At 39.3% G+C, this 22,269-nt stretch overlaps 1 protein-coding gene across 1 annotated transcript in view; it reads right to left on the minus strand.

Moving 5' to 3' along the window:
- Nucleotides 1-22,269, minus strand: part of LRCH2 (leucine rich repeats and calponin homology domain containing 2) — a gene marked incomplete at its 5' end in the record, with an annotated part of 196,370 nt that overhangs the window by 17,946 nt on the left and 156,155 nt on the right. The window contains 2 exons of the mRNA XM_080653128.1: nt 6,734-6,784; nt 9,117-9,161. Coding sequence (XP_080509254.1) covers nt 6,734-6,784; nt 9,117-9,161 — 96 coding nt within the window. The remainder of the gene's footprint in view (nt 1-6,733; nt 6,785-9,116; nt 9,162-22,269) is intronic.

The raw sequence follows: 22,269 nt of genomic DNA on the forward strand, positions 1-22,269 counted from the left end.
ACTACTTGTTCCTGGGAGAGGTGCAGAAAATGTAACTAAGACCTTGTCTATACAAAAAGAAACTGACAGCCAGTTTGAAATGGAATTGCCATGGCCTGGAGCAAAGAATATCCTTACATGATATTATTCTACAATGTCATTATAATTTTTCCCAGATTTGTATTACCCCCTTCACCTATAATAGTACCTCACACCCTTGGGAATCCATAAAAAAATTATCTTTTTGGTGCTTGGAGACAAAGGTAACACATCTCTTGATATTTTAGAATTACAACAGCATAATGTACAATTATCCCAACAAAACTTAAAACTAATTCTTTGATTTTTTTTATTTTTTTTATTTTTTATTGTTTGAAGTATTACAAATAGTAGTACATATGTCTCCTTTTTTTTCCCCCATTGAACTCCCCCCCAGCCTCCCCTACCCCCCAGTACATGCCTTTACCTGCCCCCCTCCCAGTGTCTTGTATCCATTGGTTATGCTTATATGCATGCGTACAAGTCCTTCGGTTGATCTCTTACAGCCCACCCCCCAATGTCTGGCAGCAATTTAAAAAGGACATGAAAGGATTTAACCCCTTCCACTGTGTAGAGGGCCCCCTGGGAAGGCACCTGAGCATTCTATATTGGCCCCTCTTGCCCTTTTGGCCAAGAGGGACCCTCGTCTCACAATCCAATTGCCCACAGCTGTTGCCTGAGCTTTCTGTTCATGCGGAGGTTGAAGCCTCATGGTGGCTGGTACCATGGATCTGTCTCTCGCCCAGTGGGGTGAGCTGGGCCCTCCCTGGAGAAGAAACCTGGATTCCCCAAGATATGTGATCAGTGCCAGGGTCTCACCAGCAGGCGAGGGGATCCCAAGGCAGGTGCTGGGTGCGGAGGCCACAGGGACATAGGCTACCAAGGAGATAGAACTGAACCTCACATCACCCTGCTTGGCCCTGGAGGATGGCTGGTTAGCCAGAGACGGGTAAGATTCCTCAGGGAAGGAACAACCTAAGACAGGCACAGTCGCAGAGGGGCCATCAGGAGAGAACTAGGGGGTCAACAGAGGTGGTGCACAGACCCTCACTCCCCCAACTTTGCAGGGGCCTGAACCCTCACCCCTTCTGAGGGAGGTCTCCTGCCCTCATGGCTGCTTCACTTCCCATGGCCAGCTCAAATCGGGACCCAGGTAACAGACAGAGACTTGGCCGACAGCAGCTGCCCTCTCACTGCAACAAGACTTGTTTGAGTTGTCTTGTACCCATGGTGTGGGGAAGTGGATTTTTGATATCTAAATCCAGCCTAGCACTAGGAATGCTCAGGGCCTACTCAAGAAGGCAAATAATCCTTTCCACTAATATTTACAGGGTAAAATAAGATTGTTGTTAGAGTATTAAATTTGACAGAAAATAGTAGTTAAGTTCTCAGACTAATTTAAATTGGCTAATTGAAATAAGCAAATATTCTAGAAAAATTAATGGTACTGGACAAAAAGCTGTTCCTAAAGTGTTAACTAAAATTTGTATTAGTAGTTCATCTCATGGTAAAATTGTGTAACATGTAATGAACCTAAAGCAGTCATATTTTAGTGCAAAAAATTAAAATTTAAAAGCTATCAAGACTACATTATAAAATTTCCAAAAGCCTCCTAATATTTAAATAAAAAAGGGGGGATAGTAGAAGAATATCATGTAAGGAAAAATATCCTGTAAGTAAATTACATCTAGAAAATTTTTACTTTAGAAAATTAACTTTCATTTGAAATGCTAACAGCAAGACACCCATGAAAAACACACATGGTGTCAAAACAAGCCAAAGGAAAATCGTTTGGGCAAAAAAATGAAAAAGGATCCCAAGTCAAATTTATAGAAAGGATTCCTTTATTAACTTTTGGTCGAGAATATGTTTGTATATTTACAGAAAACACTTCCAAGACCATGTGGATTCCTGCAACAGAGAGGAATTGACAGGTCTGCTCCAACTACGAAGACAAGATGAGAAACAGTCCAGAGATGGAAGACGCTGAGGACGCCTTGCCATAATAACAGTCAGCAGCTGTGCATCACTGCAGATTGCCCAGGACCAAACCAGAGAGGGTCGGACCTGCATTACCACCATTTGTCTACCATCCAGAACTGAAATATTATTGCTGACATGTACACATAAGGAACTCTTTGACATTGAAATTGGGACTCAAAAGAACTGTTGGCCCAGAAAGAAACTCACTACAGACTGACTCATTTGCCTCTCAGCATAACCATTATTGCTTGTCTCATTTTCAGTTCTTATAAGTGCATTTCTAGTATCACATGATCTCACTCATCTAGGGGAAATAATGAACAACATAAACTGATGAACAAAAACAGACCCGGAGACAGGGAAGCATCAATCAGACTGTCAAACCTCAGAGGGAAGGTAGGGGAGGGTGCAGGTAAGGGGAAGAGATCAACCAAAGGACTTGTATGCATGCATATAAGCCTAACCAGTGGTCACGGACAACAGGGGGGTGGGGGCATGAGTGGGGAGGGGTTTGGGATGGGAATGGGGGTATGAGGACAAATATGTGATACCTTAATCAATAAAGAAATTTAAAAAAAGAAAAGAAAAAAAGAAAAAGAAAAGATAAGTGAAATTAGCGACATTTACACAGTATCCACCATGGACTTGAAACTTAGTGGATAATATGAGGCAAATCTACACATTCATACTAACAGGAGTTGCAGAATGATAGATGATAAATTATTATGTCTTCTATTAGAATGTACATTGCTTCAAAGTGCTTTCACACAGTTACTGCTTGTAAAGAACTGTGGCATACTTTTAAAAATCTGAACTTGGGAAGATGGCGGCATAGGTAAGCACCTAAACTGCTGCCCTGCACAATAATTTCAAAACTACAATTAAAAGACAGAACGGACACCATCCAGAACCACAGGAAGGCTGGCTGAGTGAAAATCCTACAACTAGAAGGAAAGAGGAAAGCTCACGGAGAAGGAGCAGCAAAGAGCTGAGGTACAGAAACACGCGAGCGTAGAGAGGAAGGGCGGCGGAGTGCCTGGCTGTCTTTCTCTAGTGGGAGGGGGAAGGAAGCCCCCGACTGCACTGAACCCCAGTTCTGACTGCACTGAACCTCAGTTCTGGCCGAAACCCTGTGGACCCAGGCTCATACAGGGGGAGTTTGGACTGTCACGTAGAGAGAAAGGCACACAGAGACTCGGAGACTCAGGGGAGCCACGGTGGCAGGGGTCTGGAGGCGCGAGTGTGCACAAAGACTGACTGCGGAGGTTACCACAGGCTATCCCTAGAGGAAGGGAGTCAGAAGCTCCTGACTGCACTGAACCCCAGTTCCGACTGCACTGAACCGTAGTTCCAGGCGAGCCCGTGGGGACCTACACTCTTATGGGGGAAATCTGGACTGTAAGGCGGAAACTCGGGAACCAGGGAAGGCAGAGGTCTGGAGACTCGCACGCAAGGGCTGGGCTGATTGGAAGCCAAGACTGTCTGCTCCGCCCTGAGACTCCACCCCTTCCAAGCAGAGCACAGAGGCTTTTGTAATCTGGCAAGGCTAATCCTATAAGGCTGTCTCCAGCACCAAACTTGTCCCAGCATAGACACAGCTGATCCTCACAGCCAACTGGACTGCAGGTCAATTCCTTCCAGTGATACCAACAACAATCAAGACTTAACTACAATAAGGCTGTACACACAGTCCACAAAGGGGTGCACCAAGAGTGTCCACCTCAGGTTAACTGGGAAGGCTGACCCACTGGGCCATATAGGAAACCTAGCACACAAAGCTACCCTACCAACTCAGGGAAGCAGTGAAAAATGGGGAGATGAAGAAACAGATCACAAACAAAGAAATGGAGGAAAACAAACGACTGGATATAGAATTCAAACCACGGTTATAAGGCTTTTTAAGAATATCCTAGAAAAGGCCAATAAATATAACGAGACCCTCGAAGATATGAAAAAGGACCAACTAGAAATTAAACATACACTGACTGAAATGAAAAATATTATACAGAGACCCAACAGCAGACTAGAGGAATGCAAGAATCAAGTCAAAGATTTGAAATACAAAGAAGCAAAAAACACTCAACCGGAAAAGCAAAAAAAGAAAAAAGAATCCAAAAAGTTGAAGATAGTGTAAGAATCCTCTGGGACAACCTCAAGCGTACCAACATCAGAATTATGGGGGTGCCAGAAGAAGAGAGAGAGCAAGATACTGAAAACCTATTGGAAGAAATAATGACTGAAAACTTCCCCCACCTGGTGAAAGAAATAGACTTACAAGTCCAGGAAGCCCACAGAACCCCAAACAAAAGGAATCCAAAGAGGACCACACCAAGACACATCATAATTAAAATGCCAAGAGCAAAAGACAAAGAGAGAATATTAAAAGCAGCAAGAGAAAAACAGTTAGTTACCTACAAGGGAGCACCCATACGACTGTCAGCTGATTTCTCAACAGAAACTATGCAGGCCAGACGGGAGTGGCAAGAAATTTTCAATGTGATGAATAGCAAGAACCTACAACCAAGATTACTCTACCCAGCAAAGCTATCATTCAGAATTGAAGGGCAGATAAAGAGCTTCACAGATAAGAAAAAGCTAAAGGAGTTCATCACCACCAAACCAGTATTATATGAAATGCTGAAAGGTATTCTTAAAGAAGAGGAAGAAGAAAAAATAAAGAGAAAAATTATGAACAACAAATACATGTCTATCAACAAGTGAACCTAAAAATCAAGTGAATTAAAAATCTGAGCAACAGAATAAACTGGTGAATATAATAGAATCAGGGGCTTAGAAAGGGAGTGGACTGATAATTCTCAGGGGGAAAGGGGAATGGGGGTTCAGGAAGAGACTAGACAAAAATTGTACACCTATGGATGAGGACAGTGTGGGGGAGGTAAGGGCAAAGGGTGGGGTGGGAACCGGGTGGAGGGGAGCTATGGGGGGAAAAGGGAGAAACAATTGTAATAATCTGAACAATGAAGATTTATTAAATTAAAAAAAAATCTGAACTTGGAGTCAGAAAGCTTAAGCTAAGTCTTAAGCAAAACATTTCATTTCTGTTGACTGTTTCTTCATCTTTAAAATAGGGTGTTGTGAAGATTAACTGAGATAACTAACAAAAAGCACTTTGTAAATGTAAAGTGGTAAGATAAGGTAATTTTAGGAGCATCTTATTTAATCTGTGCAACAACTGTGATGTATATAGAGTCTGGGTTTCAGTCACTTCTCTACCATTTATTGACTGGAGTCTTTGGGCAAAGTTATCAGTCTCTTCAGCTGTAAAATGATGAGGCTAATACCCAGCTCATGGGATTGCTCTTAGGTTCAAATGTATAGGCAAGCCTTTGTTCGTAGTAAAGTATTATACCAATATATCTTTTATCATTTTCCTTTCACACATGAAATTGAAGCAACCAGAATTCTGCTGATTCTGTGGATTTTATGATTAACATGTGATATATAGTTCAAGCTGAATGTCAGTTGAACTTGCTCACAAACCTCACAGTTTACCTTCATTCTTTTGGTTAAAATATTATGACTATTATTCTTTTGGTTAAAATATTATGAATTCCCAGACAAAATTTTATTTATCCAAATGCAAGCAAAATGTATTATATAAACAATATAATTTACTTGAGAAAACTGGCACTAATACTCTCCCTGTAAGCATCGATCATAAAATCACAAAGCAATCAGGCAAATAAGTAGTCAATTATATGCTTACATTTGTTATAACTGAAAGTAAAAGACTTACAAAAGCATATGACAAAGACTAATTTTAGGATATACTAATTTAAATTGTTTCCCAAAACAATGTAAACCATTTTACCTATCATAAATAATTTAGAAACATGTTTATAAAACTAATGTCCAAGTCTATTTAAAAGTTTTACAATTCAATTCATCCAAAACAACAAATAATCCTAGCTTTAAAAAAATATTTAACACTAACTATATAAAAAAATACTACCTAATTAACCAAAGTTATATGGTGAATTTGGATCATCCAAACATTTAGACAAAGTCCTGAATTCATCAAATAAGTGCATGATCATTTATTTACTAATGCCAAAACATGTTTAGAATACTAAATAAAGTAATCTGAAGTAGAAGATATACTTTTTGGAATTTTAAAAACATATCTTGTTGTAAAGCAATAGGTTTATCTAAATTAGAATCAACCATTCAAACCACTAGAGTATTTGGTTGAGATCTCACACACTTTCATCTACCCATTCTCCCCATGCAACTCCAGTCTATGATGTTAGGAAATGTGTATCCTCCTGTCGATAGGAACAACCCACTGCAGGGATGTTTCTCGTGGAAAAAGGAAGTTTCTCTTGCATTGCTTTCAGACCTAATTGGCTATGGGAAAAACCAAAGGTCATTGCACAATGCTGAAGTACTTTGCACATTTCAAACTTTAAAGCTGTTTCTATAATTTATTTCAAAATATGGTTAATTATACAAAATAAAAATTTTATATATTGAATGCTTTTCTCTGATCCATAAGCATTTCCCAATGAGTAACTTGTTATATTTATTATGAATATTTGTACAAAAATATGGTGGTGTTCTTAGAATTCTTTATAGGCTAGGTTTATACAAATAAACCTAGATGCCTTTCTAAATTATGGGTGAATAAATTACATTGTAAAAAAAAAAGGTGAGGTTAGAGAGAAGAGACAAGAAAGAAACCTATGTACACATATAAAAACAGAACTTGTACCTCAGATGATACTGGAGATTGTGGTGACATGTTAGCATTATCACTGTCTTGCTAAAATATAAAAATAAAAAGATGAAAAATGAAATTAAAACATGAATGATAATTTAGACATATACAAAGAAAACTGAAAATTGTTTTGATCAACTGCTAAAGAAAATCTGGAAAATACGGTCTACCATCTTGCTACTCAACGTGTGGTCTCTGAACCAGCAGCAGCAGCATCCTCTGAGAACTTGTTAGAAAGGCAGAATCTCAGGCCTCACCCAAAACCTAGTTAATTAGAACCTGTATTTCAATAAGCTCCCATGTGATTCATAAGCACTTTAAAGTTTTAGAAGTGCTATCCACTCACATAATATTTTCCTATAAATTTATTTCCTTTATATATCACAAAAGAAAAATCTTTTCATATTTCTTAGAAAAAATCCATATGTTAAGATAAATTTCTGATGGAAAATGGCATTAATATGTTACAATCTGAGGCAAGAGCACAAAGACATGCAAAAATTCCATCACCCCAAATAAAAACATTTACCTGGGAAAGTATGTGTAGGTAATATAGGCTTAGAAATAATTACAAAGAATTTAATTGCATAAAATAATATTAAGTAGCCCATGTTTTTTGCATGACTACTACCAACCAAATACAAAAATCTTAACATTTAATCTTGAATATGCACACCACACAGGACATTTATTCACCATTCAACAAATTATTACTGACTACTTACTATACACTGAGTGGCCAGATTATTATGATCTCTGAACGCATAATAATCTGGCCACTCAGTGCATATCCTATATAATAAAAGGCTAATATGCAAATTGTCCCCTTGACCAGGAGTTCAACCAGCAGGCAGGCTGGCCAACCGCCCATGTCCCCTCCCCCTAGCCAGGCTGGCCGGACCCCACCCATGCACGAATTCATGCACCGGTCCTCTAATACACACACACACACACACACACACACACACTCTGAGTGGCCAGATTATTATGTGTTCAGAGATCATAATAATCTGGCCACTCAGTGTATATCAGGTACTGTGCTAGACATTAGGAATACAGAAATTTAGTAAAATTATCCACTCAAAGATCTCTCAGTCTAGATGGAAAATAGATTCAGTCATACAGGTAATACAACCTTCTCTCAGTAAAACAAAAGAGCTTTGAATGGCATATTATGAGGCACACATAAGGGGCAATTGGAGAGATGATGGCGGTGGTTGAGATAGGCAAATTTCCTGAGTAACAATAAAAACTGAGTGGGTGTTTACTAGAAAAAGAAAAGAATAGCATTCCAAGATGAGAGGACAAAACAAAGGCACAGAAGCAATGAATGAAGAGTACAGAAAGCTTTTGAGCAGTTCCCTATTTCTGGAGAGTAAGGTGAAAGGAGGGCAAATCGGGATTTGAGGCTGATATAAGCAGGGGCTTGACTAAGGACTTAGAATTTACCCTCCAAGTGATGGGGATACACTGAAGCTTTCTAAGCAAGGGAATGGCCTGATCACATTTGTGTTCTTTGAAACCATCATTGCGGCTGCAGGGAGAAAAGACTAGAGCAAGGGACAGGTGAGCAAGGATGCTACTGCAGTAGTAAAGGCAAGAAATGATGAGGGCCTGTGCCAGGACAGAAAGAGCAGATGTGCAGGTGGGGGTTGTATTCAAAATATTTCAGTATCAAAAAAAAAAGTATGTCTTGATAATTGATTAGACATTGAGGCAGGCAGGACAAAGTGGATAAAAAATATAAAGAGACAGGGAGAACAGCCAAGCTGAATCACTAGAGTTCAGAGTTCAGCAAACGTTTTCTGCGTGATTCCATTTCATAAAATTAAAGGAGTTTTCAGAAGCCCTGCCAAGAACCAACATAAAATTAACTACCAATACCTCCAAACAAACTACACAAAGCTTAAGTATCGATGAGACTATCATCTGAAAAATTCTAGGCTGCTGCATAGCTTAAAATGGTGAGGTAAAAAAATTTATAGTCATGCACAAATTGTAGAAATCTAAGTTTAAATGTAAAATAGAACACAAAATTTGTGGAAAGAGATTAATAATTTCAAAACAAATCTCAACTGACCACTAGGTTGATTTAGTAAAATGTAAAAATTTTGAATTCCTGAATTTCAATTTCAAGACGAATGTTAGAATTCTAAAATTGAACTATTGAAATTACAGAAATTATTGGACATACAGATATTACATGATTAAATTAATACTTATATGATGATGCTCAGTTTTTATTGCTTGAGAAAACCTAGGCATTAAATCAATAACAAAGACACTGAAAGACAGATTACATTTTACTCTGATTGAGCCAACTACATATGAAAAGTAAATATTTCAAAAACTTGGTAATATTACCCTCTTTTCTCACCTCATCATTTTCATTGCCACTTGAACTCTTCCTTGATGATTTATACTGAAAAATATTTAAAACACATGCTGTAATTTTCCTTAAACACAGGAATTCTCTACTAGTAAATTATGAGAGGTTTATTCATATTTTGCTATTTTTATTAAATTATGTTATATTAAGTTTAATTACATAACCAGTTTAAGTGGTCCTACTACTTACTAATAGCTAACACATACAGTACTTTCTATGTGCAAATCATTGTTTTAAGTATTTTACATATATCAAGTAACAATTCCTCCCTAAACCAATCCATTTTTCATTCGTTCCGTTTTTCAACCTGAGGGTTGCCTTAAATCCTCCTTTTTCTTAATCTACTATATCCAATATGTCATCATGTCACTTGTTTTTATCTCAGACTTACTTCTGAATTCTCACAACTATCACCCTATTCTAGGCCCCCATTATCTCATATTTAGTCTGTAATCTCATCATTTGAAAATATCATCCATTATTAAGAAACCTACTGATTTCAGGTAAAAACAAAACAAAACACACCACCACTACATTAAATGTATATATTGACTATATAATAATAGTAATAGTGATAATAGCTAACACTATGCCAGCACTTACTATATACCAGGCACTAATTGAAATGCCTTACATGTCAGACACTGATTGATGTGTGTCACATTTATTAACCCATTTAATTTTCATAACAACTCTGAGGTAAATACTATTATCTTCATTTTAAACTTAGGCATAGAGGTGATATGGTCAATAACAAAAATTGCTATTATGTGAAAAGTGTTTCTTAGAATCAAGGATATACAGTATGACAACCACTAGTGTGTTCTTACTTCAGATTCACCACCACAAATAATCTTGCAAATCAGTGCAGATTAACCTTCTCCAAACACCACTTGTAACTCATGACTCTTCTGTTGGAAAACCCTACTAACTTCTGGATTATGTCCAAATTACTTTGCCTGGCATTCAAGGTTGTATTTAATGGCCCCATTTCCTTATGCAGCTTTATCTTCCACAATTCTTTTTTTTTTTTTTAATAAATCTTTATTCAGATTATTATAATTGTTTCTCCTTTTCCCCCCCATAGCTCCCCTCCACCCGGTTCCCACCCCACCTTCTGCCCTTACCTCCCCCACACTGTCCTCATCCATAGGTGTATGATTTTTGTCCAGTCTCTTCATGAACCCCCCATACCCCTTTCCCCCTGAGAATTATCAGTCCACTCCCTTTCTATGCCCCTGATTCTATTATATTCACCAGATTATTCTGTTCCTCAGGTTTTTAATTCACTTGATTTTTAGGTTCACTTGTTGATAGATATGTATTTGTTGTTCATAATTTTTCTCTTTACTTTTTTCTTCTTCCTCTTCTTTAAGAATACCTTTCAGCATTTCATATAATACTGGTTTGGTGGTGATGAACTCCTTCAGCTTTTTCTTATCTGTGAAGCTCTTTATCTGCCCTTCAATTCTGAATGATAGCTTTGCTGGGTAGAGTAATCTTGGTTGTAGGTTCTTGCTATTCATCACATTGAAAATTTCTTGCCACTCCCGTCTGGCCTGCATAGTTTCTGTTGAGAAGTCAGCTGACAGTCGTATGGGTGCTCCCTTGTAGGTAACTAACTGTTTTTCTCTTGCTGCTTTTAATATTCTCTCTTTGTCTTTTGCTCTTGGCATTTTAATTATGATGTGTCTTGGTGTGGTCCTCTTTGGATTTCTTTTGTTTGGGGTTCTGTGGGCTTCCTGGACTTGTAAGTCTATTTCTTTCACCAGGTGGGGGAAGTTTTCGGTCATTATTTCTTCCAATAGGTTTTCAGTGTCTTGCTCTCTCTCTTCTTCTGGCACCCCCATAATTCTGATGTTGGTACGCTTGAAGTTGTCCCAGAGTCTTCTTACATTATCTTCAACTTTTTGGATTTTTTTTTTTTTTGCTTTTTGCTTTTTCGGTTGAGTGTTTTTTGCTTCTTTGTATTTCAATTCTTTGACTTGATTTTTGTGTTCCTCTTGACTGTTTTTGGGTCTCTGTATAATATTTTTTATTTCAGTCAGTGTATGTTTAATTTCTAGTTGGTCCTTTTTCATATCTTCGAGGGTCTCGTTATATTTATCGGCCTTTTCTAGGATATTCTTAAAAAGCCTTATAAACGTGGTTTGAATTCTATATCCAGTCGTTTGTTTTCCTCCATTTCTTTGTTTGTGATCTGATTCTTTGATGCCGCATTTTCACTGCTTCCCTGAGTTGGTAAGGTAGATTTGTGTGCTAGGTTTCCAATATGGCCCAGTGGGTCTGCCCCCCCAGTTAACCTGAGGTGGACACTCTTGGTGCACCCCTTTGTGGACTGTGTGTACAGCCTTGTTGTAATTAAGTCTTTATTGTTGTTGGTATCACTGGGAAGAATTGACCTCCAGGCCAGTTGGCTGTAAGGATCAGCTGTGTCTATGCTGGGAGAAGTTCGGTGCTGGAGACAGCCTTATAGGATTAGACTTGCCAAATTGCAATAGCCTCTGTGCTCAGCTTGGATGGGGTGGAGTCTCAGTCTTGGCTTCCCGTCAGCCTTGCCCTTGCGCGCAATTACGCGCCTTCAGACCTCTGCCTTTCCCAGCTCGAGTCTCCGCCTGAGAGTCCAGACTCCCCCCACAAGAGCGTGGGTCCCCAGGGGCTCGCCTGGAACTGGGGTTCAGTGCAGTCAGAACTGGGGCTCAGTGCAGTCAGGAGCCTCTGACTCCCTTCCACTAGGGAAAGCCTGTGACAACCTCCGCAGCCTTTGTGCGCACTGGCATGCACGCGCACGCGCTTTCAGTCCTCCACCTTCCCCGGCTCCCGAGTCTCCGCCCGAGAGTCCAGATTCCCCCCACAAGAGCGTGGGTCCCCAGGGGCTCGCCTGGAACTGGGGTTCACTGCAGTCAGAACTGGGGCTCAGTGCAATCAGGATCCTCTGACTCCCTTCCACTAGGGAAAGCCTGTGACAACCTCCGCAGCCTTTGTGCGCACTGGCATGCACGCGCGCGCGCTTTCAGTCCTCCGCCTTCCCTGGCTCCCAAGTCTCTGCCCGAGAGTCCAGACTCCCCCCGTAAGAGCGTGGGTCCCCAGGGGCTCGCCTGGAACTGGGGTTCAGTGCAGTCAGAACTGGGGTTCAGTGCGGTCGGGGGCTTCCTTCCCCCTTCCTCCAGAGAAAGTCAGCTAGGCTCTCAGCCGCCCTTCCTCTCTGCGCACACAAAGACCCTTTGCCGTACCTCCAATTCTCTGTGAGCTTTCCTCTTTCCTTCTAGTTGTAGAATTTTCACTCAGCCAGCTTTCCTGTGGTTCTGGATGGTGTCCGTTCTGTCTTTTAGTTGTAGTTTTGAAATTGTTGTGCGAGGCAGCAGTTTAGGTGCTTACCTATGCCCCCATCTTGGTTTCTCCTGGGGCCTAAATTTTAAAAAAGCTATCTTCCATAATTCTTCAAAAAATAAATAACCCACCTGGTAGCTCAACCACTAATTGGGGGCTGAGAAATATTAGAGGTTACAAATACAAACCTCCTCTGTCTCCACTGTCTCTCCTGTGATTTCTATCAGGGTACTTGTTCTTTCCAGCTGATCCCAGACATAGCTACAATATGCTTTCAATCCATTGTTCCAGGCTGCCACTGAATGGAGTCTGCAATGTGTGAATAAATCCATTTGCTATCCCAAGGTATGATCCCCACTTATGTCACTTATTCTTGGTTTTATTCTACTCCAACAAAACAATGACATTTGTTTAGCAGACAACAGGACTCAAGATGGCATCAGTCATATTGGCAAAGAAGAAAGCTATGGATGTCAATATAAGGGAGCTGCCAAGCTGGAAACTGATGCAGGATTTTACCCCTAAAGGCATTGTTGCAGTGTTTCTAAGAGGTTACTATCAATTGGTATTATAAGTATGTCAATGTGAAGAAAAGGAGCATTACTGTGGTTTCCATTGTGCTGGCAGCTTAGGTACTTTTCCACTACTGCCTTTCTTACAAGGAGCTCAACAGTGAGCATCTACTCAAGTATCACAGAAGAAGGTCCAGTGTGGAGGGCAGAGTCTGCATTCCTGACCATGGCTTTCTTTGCTAGGCACCCCTGATCTTTGCTAAATACTTTCATATTCTAATTGAGAATTAACATCCAATAATAGATGATTAATACAAAACAAAACAAAGGGACATTTGAGTGAATAAAGCTAATATTTATTAAGTGTACTGGTATACTCTGTGGCAAGTGCTACTCTAAGCACTTTACATTACATCATCCAATAGTTACAACAATTCTGTAAAGAAAGATACTATTCTAGAAGCCCCAGTTCTTAACCACTATGCTATATGCTCCCATCTTTAAATCCTGAATAATTAGTAGAAATTTATCAGAAATGAAAGGGCTAATGGGATTCCCAGAAAAGAAAAGCACAAAGAAATAAAAAAGTTCAGCCTCTGCAGAAAACAAAGTAATGTGACTAATGAGGGAAGTGAGTTGTGACAGGAAATAAAACTTAGAGAAGTAGGTAAGTATGGCCCATGAAATTTTTAAGTTGCCCAAACTTTACGTTATTAATAATGGGGAGCCAATAAAGAAATTTAAGTCGGGAAACTCTCAAAAGCTGTGAAACTAGAGAAAGGGGGGTCATTAAGAAGTTATTCCATCTAACTATTTTTTTAAAGAAGTTATTATAATTACCCAGACACACAAAAAAATGAGGATTTCAACAAAAACCAGGGTAACTGAGATGGAGAAGAGGTGATGAATTGGAAAAAAGATGTTCAGTTAACATCCTGGTGCCCAATTAGGTGAGGGAATGAGGGAAAGACGAGAAGGACTGAGGTGTAAAGTTTAGACAATAAAGCAGATACCACTACCATTAACAAAAATAAATAAAGCCCGCTGGCATGGCTCAGTGGTTGAGCGTTGACCTATGAACCAGGAGGTTAAGGTTCATTCCCGGCCAGGGCACATGCCTGGGTTGCAGGCTTGATCCCCAGTGTGGGGCATGCAGGATGCAGTCAATCGATGTTTCCTTCTCATCATTGATGTTTCTATCTCTCTCCCTCTACCTTCCTCTCTATAATCAATAAAAATACATTTAAAAAAAAAGAATAGAAAGGAGCATACCTGGCTGGTGTGGCTCAGTTAGTTGGGCATAGTTGCATGCACTGAAAGGTTGTGGGTTAGATTCCCTGTCAGTGCACATGTCCAGGTTGCAGACTTGATCCCATAGTGGATATGAAGGAGGCAGCCAGTTGAAGTTTTGGTTTCTCTCTCTTCTCTCTTCTCTCTTCTCTCTTCTCTCTCTCTCTCTCTCTCTCTCTCTCTCTCTCTCTCTCTCTCTCTCTCTCTCTCTCTCCTCTCCCTCTCCCTCTCCCTCTCCCTCTCCCTCTCCCTTATCCTCCCTTCCTCTCTCTCTGAAAGTCAATAAAAATATTTTTTTATTTTTTAAAAAATAGAATAGAAAGGAGGAGCAAGTTCCATGGTGAAGGGCCAGGAAGGTGAGACATATTGAATGTGAAATATGTGTAGGGCACCAAGACAATTAGAAATACAGGTTTGTAGACCAGAAGAAGTTCAGACCCAGTTGAATATGAGACATCTGGAGTCATAAAAGTTTCAGAGAGTTTTCAGAGTAATAAAAAAAAGAATGAGACCTTAAAGAGAAAGCAGAAGAAAAGTTAGATAAGAACATAAAAAAGAAAACAGACAAATCAGGGAAGAAAAATGTGAGGTACAAATCAAGAAAGGAGTTTCAAAAAGAAAGATGTGGTCATCACTGTCAAACGCTACTCTGGATTTTGCCTTTAGTAGCTTTATGTGAAGAGATATGGCAACAGCTGAAAAGGGAATCTGGGATAATGGTAAAGATCTGAGCTTATTTATAAGATGGAAAGTAAAGAGGTAAAAGGGACATAGAAAAATGAGCGGATAATTGATAATGGAAAGAAACAGAGGATGATGCAGTCAATAAATAATGAGACTTGTATTATTGTTACTTAACTACTATTCTAATTAAAAATGCCTGTTGCACATGAAAACTTAGAAAGATGCTACTAAGTTTTTATTACTGTACATATTTAAAGGTCCAAAACCTAATATAAACATAGCTTTGAAAATATTCTATAAGGCCAATTTTTTACTAATTCTACTCAGTTGTTCTTGGTTAATATTAGTCTGAATAACTAAAGTTTTATTATAGCCAAACTTAAAAACCACAATAAAAGCCTGCTCAGAAACAGAAAGGTCAGTTCATCTTTGAAGCTTACATTAATTTCACAGGAAAGACAGTAAGTGTGCACAAATTCTGACTCAGAATAAAGCTGGTTATTTCACAAGCCCACTTGGCTTCCTTACTCCATTATAAAAGTAACTATGATCATAAATACATATATATACACATCCACATATATATGTGTGTGTGTGTGTGTGTATATATATATATATATATATATATATATATATATATATATATCCTATCTAATAAAAGAGTAATATGCAAATTGACTGTCACTCCAACACACAAGATGGCTGCCCCCATGTGGTCAAAGATCCTGCGCCCATGTGGACACAAGATGGCCACCACAAGATGGCCAGCAGGGGAGGGCAGTTGGGAGGGCCAGGCCTACAAGGGAGGGCAGTTGTGGGTGATGAGGCCAGCAGGGGAGGGCAGTTGGGAGGGACCAGGCCTGCAAGGGAGGGAAGTTGGGAGGGACCAGGCCTGCAAGGGAGGGCAGTTGGGAGCGATCAGGCCTGCAGGGGAGGACAGTTAGGGGTGACCAGGCTGGCAGAGGAGGGAAGTTGGGGGGGACCAGGCCTGCAGGGGAGGGCAGTTAGGGGTGACCAGGCCTGCAGGGAAGGGCACTTGGGAGGGACCAGGCCTGCAGCGGAGGGCAGTTGAGGGCAACCAGGCCTGCAGGGGAGGGTAGTTAGGGGTGACCAGGCCTGCAGGGGAGGGCAGTTAGGGGCAATCAGGCTGGCAAGGGAGCAGTTAGGCAACAATCAGGCTGGTAGGGGAGTGGTTAGGGGGTGATCAGGCTGGCAGGCAGAAGCCGTTAGGGGTAATCAGGAAGGCAGGCAGGCAAGCAGTTGGAAGCCAACAGTCCTGGATTGTGAGAGGGATGTCCCAGATTGGAGACGGTGCAGGCTGGGCTAAGGGACACACCCCCCATGCACGAATTCCGTGCACTGGGCCTCTAGTGTGTGTGTATATATGTGTGTGTATATATGTGTGTGTGTGTGTGTGTGTGTAAATACTTATCTTGGGGGTTAGTCTTTAAATTAAAATATTGTACTGTATTTATGAAATTAGATGTATTTTATGAGTCACTATAATGTTTTGTCACAATGAGAGTGGGGAAAGACATGTAATGAGAATAGAACCACAGTTGTCTAATAATTACTCACCTCACTAACTACAGATAAGTTTTCTTACCCTCCCCTTTCCATGTTACACTTGTAGCTTGCACCTGCACATAGCTATCTTCTCCATCATGTGTGTATATAACCAGCCAACTGGCAACGGGGGCAGGGGGGGGGGTCAAAGTAGAATTTCTAGGGTGACTGACTGGTCTCCCATACTGCTGGCATTATTGGAATAAGTGCTCATATATGATTCAACCCTGTCTCTGCTTAATTGGCTCAAGTAGTGACAGGTAGCCCAGACCACTAGGTTGTCCAGTTACATATATGTGGTGACTCTGTTGGGACCCCCAGTGGGATTTCTTCCGAGGTGAGTACTGGAGATCCTGCTGGCTGCGGGGACTGGTGAGTTCCTGGAGCTGAAATTGGGACTTTACTTGCAGCGGTCAGGAATTTTCCTGTGGAGTCCACTGTCAGCTCCAGCAATCCCCGCCCTCCCACCTAAGTTGAATCAAGCGTTTTTGTATGACAGGAGGAGGAATCAAGCGTGTTTATATGGCACGAGAAGTATTGCTGCTTCTTGTCTGGGCTTCTTTGTAAGGAAGCATATAGTGCGTAAGGCATGCATTTACTGGGTGAGCCTGATCAGGTCCTGGTGGCAAGAGACCTCCAGCAGTCCTTGTCTGGTCTCCGAGCCCTTTATCTGATCTACTCTGGGAGGAAAGACATTGCTCTGCTTTGGTGTTTCATTTTGTTTTTTAAACGCAGGGCATTCTGAGGTTTCTGTGGCTGGACAGAGTATGGTCTGAAGCTCTTGTCTGTGGCTGTGAGCACCTTTAAATATTGAACATAGAGTGTCTCTGTTGGTGGTTGCTTTGTGTCTCTTTGTTGTCTAATTTAATTTAAAGATGGGGCACATTCCACTTGGCTGGGGGCTCCAGCAGCTGAACCCATGGCAGGGATAGCAGGAACTTCCCAGCAGCTGCCAAGAGTTCTTTATCTCGGGGACACTCCCTGCTCTCCCCTTTCAAGGCATCAGCTGCTAGTAAGAGTTCTTGTCTTTCTGTAATATAACTTTGGTTACAGATGTTATTTTCTTTCTTATCTTTTGGGGACTTGGTTTACACTTCACTGTTTTATGAACATTGGGAATCCTGTCTCTGCTGTTTGGGCTTTGTGCCACTCAGACCTTGTGAAGGTCATTTGCTATGCAGGTTGGTATGAGATAAGATTCTAAGGCTAGTGTCCCAGTCCCTTCTTTTGAGAGTACTCATTTATTTACTTTAGAGGTTGTTTTTGCTTCTGTTTTAAAGGGTGATAAGATCTCTTCTTATATGCAAGATATCATGTTGTTACATCATAAGGATTCTACTCAGGAAAAAATATAAATATATGGGAAATAAATCTTTTAAACACCACCCCCCCCCCCCCGCACTCACCTTTTCTCCAGCCTCCTAGAAGTTTTCAAAGTCATGTTATCCTTGTTACAAAATTTGCCAAGAAAATGCCTTGGGTAATAATTGGCTTTAAAATCTCAGAGTTGTTAAGACATAATGAATAGATATAACTAAAATGGTTTTAATAAAGTGTTATATTTATCTAAACATAGCTTTCCAAAGTCTTTAGTAACTTAGATAGCTTAAAACTTTAGAGTCTTGCTGAGTTAAATATTAAAAAATTATTAAATATCTAGATATTTTGAAATAACAGGATCCTGAAATATTAATTGATCTGAGTTTGCCTACTTTGGGCTTCTTATTGCAGAGAAGTTGGAGAATGGATTTAAATGTATTAATGAATATATCTTACATTTTTATTTGAAGTATATCTCTTAAAATGTGAATGTATTGCTAATTTGAGAAATGTTAATTACTTACTTGTCATGTAAAATTGTTTCTAAAAGTTAAGAATTCTAAATAACTGGAAAGAAGTTATACAGTTTTGATAATAGAAGGAATGAGGTATGGAGATGCATTTTAAAGGAAAAAAGAAAGTAGGTTATTCTAAAACTGGTTATTTCTAAATGGGTACAAAGGTTTGTGAAAATCATAAAAGGGTTGTGAAAAGAAATCTTAAAAGGAAATTATAGGTATACTAAATAATAAATCTAATTAGATAAATACATCTAAAGTAAACTAATAGAGTATTTTAGTTCTTTTCCAGTATGTTAAAAGGGAAGGATACCATGTGAATTGCATTGTAATTAAATCTATAACTGTGTCATTTAAATTTTTTTTGTCATTTACAAACAATCATTGTTTTACTCTGATACATTTACAAAAATGTTACATCTTCTGAAAGATCCATGGAAAGGAATCCGATTTATTTTAAGCTACATATCTTGGAGAATAAACTTTCAGATCAGCCCCTCGAACTGGATGACAATTATTAAAACTCTATAGAGTATCTGGATTTATATAAATACTGGCAAGAAAAATCAGGAAAAAAGGAATTTCACTATAGGACTGAATGAATTAAAAATAATTATAGTCTTTATAATTTTTGAAAGTATTATTGATTTTTAACCTTCTTATTTTCCAGACATAAGGAAACTTTTTACTTTTCTTAAAGTACTTTAATAAATTATACTTTCATAAGCAATATTGAGGCATTTATATTTTTCTCCCTACCTGATTTGGAAACTCTTAATGAGTATTATTGTTCTCATGGCAATATGTTTGTTGGCATAAACCCAATAAGAATCTGTTTTCTTCATAACAGAACATAAGGCAGTTTCCAATTGTGGTTTTATTAGCCAACACTTTGCTGGACTGTCATGTCTGAGAGAGACATCCTAGGACTCTGGATGTCACCAGAAAGCTCTAAGGCAGTGGTTCTCAACCTTTCTAATGCCGAGACCCTTTAATACAGTTCCTCATGTTGTGGTGACCCCCCAACCATAAAATTATTTTCGTTACTACTTCATAACTGTAATGTTGCTAATTTTATGAATCGTAATGTAAATATCTGTGTTTTCCGATGGTCTTTGGCGACCCTGCTAGTGGAACCGCTGCTGTAGAGCCTAAGACCATCGGAAAACACAGATATTGGGGGTCACCACAACATGATGAACTGTATTAAAGGGTCACGGCATTAGAAAGGTTGAGAACCACTGCTCTAAGGAATGAAGACTGACTTTGAAGCCGATAAGCCCCTTAGATAAATAGCCTGGTACCTTGCTTGGTCACATGGTTCATGGCAATCTTTCCAGGTAAGAAACAAAGATTACTTTCCTGAGAGATAGCAAGAAGGAACCTCAAGACACCTGTGGGGACCTAAAAAACTTGAGGAATTCACCCAACCCTATCGGTATTGCAGGCAAAGCCTGATGGTAACTGTGTGGCTTGGCTTCTTTGCCCTGAAAGTTAACTTACTTGTGAGATCCAGCAAAGCAGATTTTAAAAGCCTATATAATGAATTGCCATTCCTGTTGTGTTTATGCAAACAATCAGGCCAAACTGGAACTCAACGTAATACAGTAAATAAATTAGTCTTGATTTGGCTCTTTGATGGAAATGAGGGTAATCTGAGGGAGAAAAATTGTGTTTCAGTGGAAATCATAATACCCAATTGTAGGTAATGAACTCCAATGCAGTTAATGGTCTTCAAAGTTTTGTTTTAAGGTTGTGCCTGTGTATGCCATACAGACCTCAGCACCTGATGACATTACCAGAGATGTTCTAACTGCAATCTATCAGATTGTCACTGTGTGATTTCATTCTGGCAGAAGCCTTACATCTGGAAATCACAACTGATTTATGATTTACTGTATCCATTAACCCTTATGTTTTGTGTTCTTCTGTTTCATAGAATGTATGCTTATGTCCCTGCTTAACTAACTGATTACTCAAACAGTATGAGCCTCACTGTAGAAGCCATCTGCATCACTGTGTCCTAAAAATAAAACTCAATGGTTTGGACTCATAATTAAGTCAATGAAACATGAATGGTCTATCGGCTTCACTTAAAATCGCTTTCCCCTTTTTGGCCCCTTCTTTACTTGTCAGACTGGGAAGACTTCAGGACTCCACCCCCCATCAGCAGGAAGTAGTAAAGAGACCCAACACCCCTTTTCCCTGAAAAAATTCAGAGCCAAAATCCATAAGGGGAAAATTTAATAGGCCAGGACTGATATAGTTCAACAACAAGACATTTTCCACATAAAACTAATCTCATAGATATGAGATGATAACACTAATAGGGGGGAAATGAGAGTGGGGAAGGACATGTAATGAGAATAGAGCCACAGTTGTCTAATAATTATTCACCTCACTAACTATAGATAAGAAGTTTTCTTACAGACCCTGGGAAAATGGAGGACGAAACAAGGCAATAAAAAGATAAGATGCCTCAATGGGGCCATTACTCCAAAAAGAAATACATTTTTGAGCACAGACCAAGGACAGGACACACTTTGATTTGGTTGCTGCACCTGGGCCCTGACCCCCTCCAGGAGTTTTTCTCAAGAACGCTGAACATTCTCTGGTCCCAGGAAAGGGCTGAACTGTTTGTAACATCATAGAAGATTTGCCACCTTGTTATTGGACTCTGAGCTCCTGAAAGCCGGACTGCAGACTCTACCCTCCCCTTTCCACGTTACACTTGTAGCTCGGAGCTGTGCGTAGCTATTTTCTCCCTCGTGTGTACATAACCAGCTAACTGGCAAAGGGGGGTCAGAGCAGATTTTGTGGGTAACCTACTGCTCTCCCATACTGCTGGCATTATTGGAATAAACGCTTATATATGATTCATCCCTGCCTCTGCTTAATTGGCTCAAGTGGTGACAGGCAGCCCGGACCTCTTGGTTGTCCGGTTACAACAATAGTAATGAGATACATTTGAAGGCAAATATATATGGCATTTCAATAAATCAAATATGCTTAAAAGTAACTAAGTATAGTTAGTCTAATGTTCTTTAACTTTTTTGCTTTAAAAGTCAATTGTCAAATACATTCAGAAAATTCATGTACTATGATTTTTATAAGAAATTAAAGCTACTCATTTACATGAAAAATAATTTATAAATAAGAGGTTAGATTTTCATATTTTATTGTGTATCTTATTAAAACAATATGAATACATTTCTGTAAAAGATTTTAAAATAAAGTAATGTCTTTCTTAGATTAGCTTTACTTTGAGAAATGCAGTGATTTTATTTTGGCAACATGGACATTAAATTGTATTTACTAGAGTAGTACATGACAGTGGCCAGGGAGTCTGAAAGAGTTAATATGACACTCCTACAGTGATTTACTTACTCATATAATCTGACCAAATTTAACTTCTTGCTCACATAATCTGGCCAATATGTTGAAACATTTTTTACTTCGTTTCAGGGGCTTCTCTAAAAAACATACTACTCAAAATTACTCTTGGCAACTAGAAGTGATAATTGAGCGACACACACACACACACACACACACACACACACACACACACACTTTTAATAAATATACTGAGTAACAGCACCATAAATAATTTACCATGTAATACAAATAAATCCCATGGCTCAGTCATTTATATGTGTTAAGCAAAAACTGCACAAATCTCTCTATGTTTCATAACACAGCAAAGCAAAAGAAACCATGCCTAAGTGATAATTAGATATAAATCTCTAGAGTAGCATATTTTAATATTTAATGAACTATAAATCCAGATTTATTTCAGTAATTTATCTTATGAATAACCCTTTGAATTATCAGAAAATAGGTAATTAAGAGAACTTTTATTTTTGTAAGAAAGACACTTCATAGAAATCGATATTTTTTATTAGATTATTACAGTTTAATACT

The sequence above is a fragment of the Plecotus auritus genome, assembly GCF_963455305.1.
Source record: "Plecotus auritus genome assembly, chromosome: X".
NCBI lineage: Eukaryota > Metazoa > Chordata > Mammalia > Chiroptera > Vespertilionidae > Plecotus > Plecotus auritus.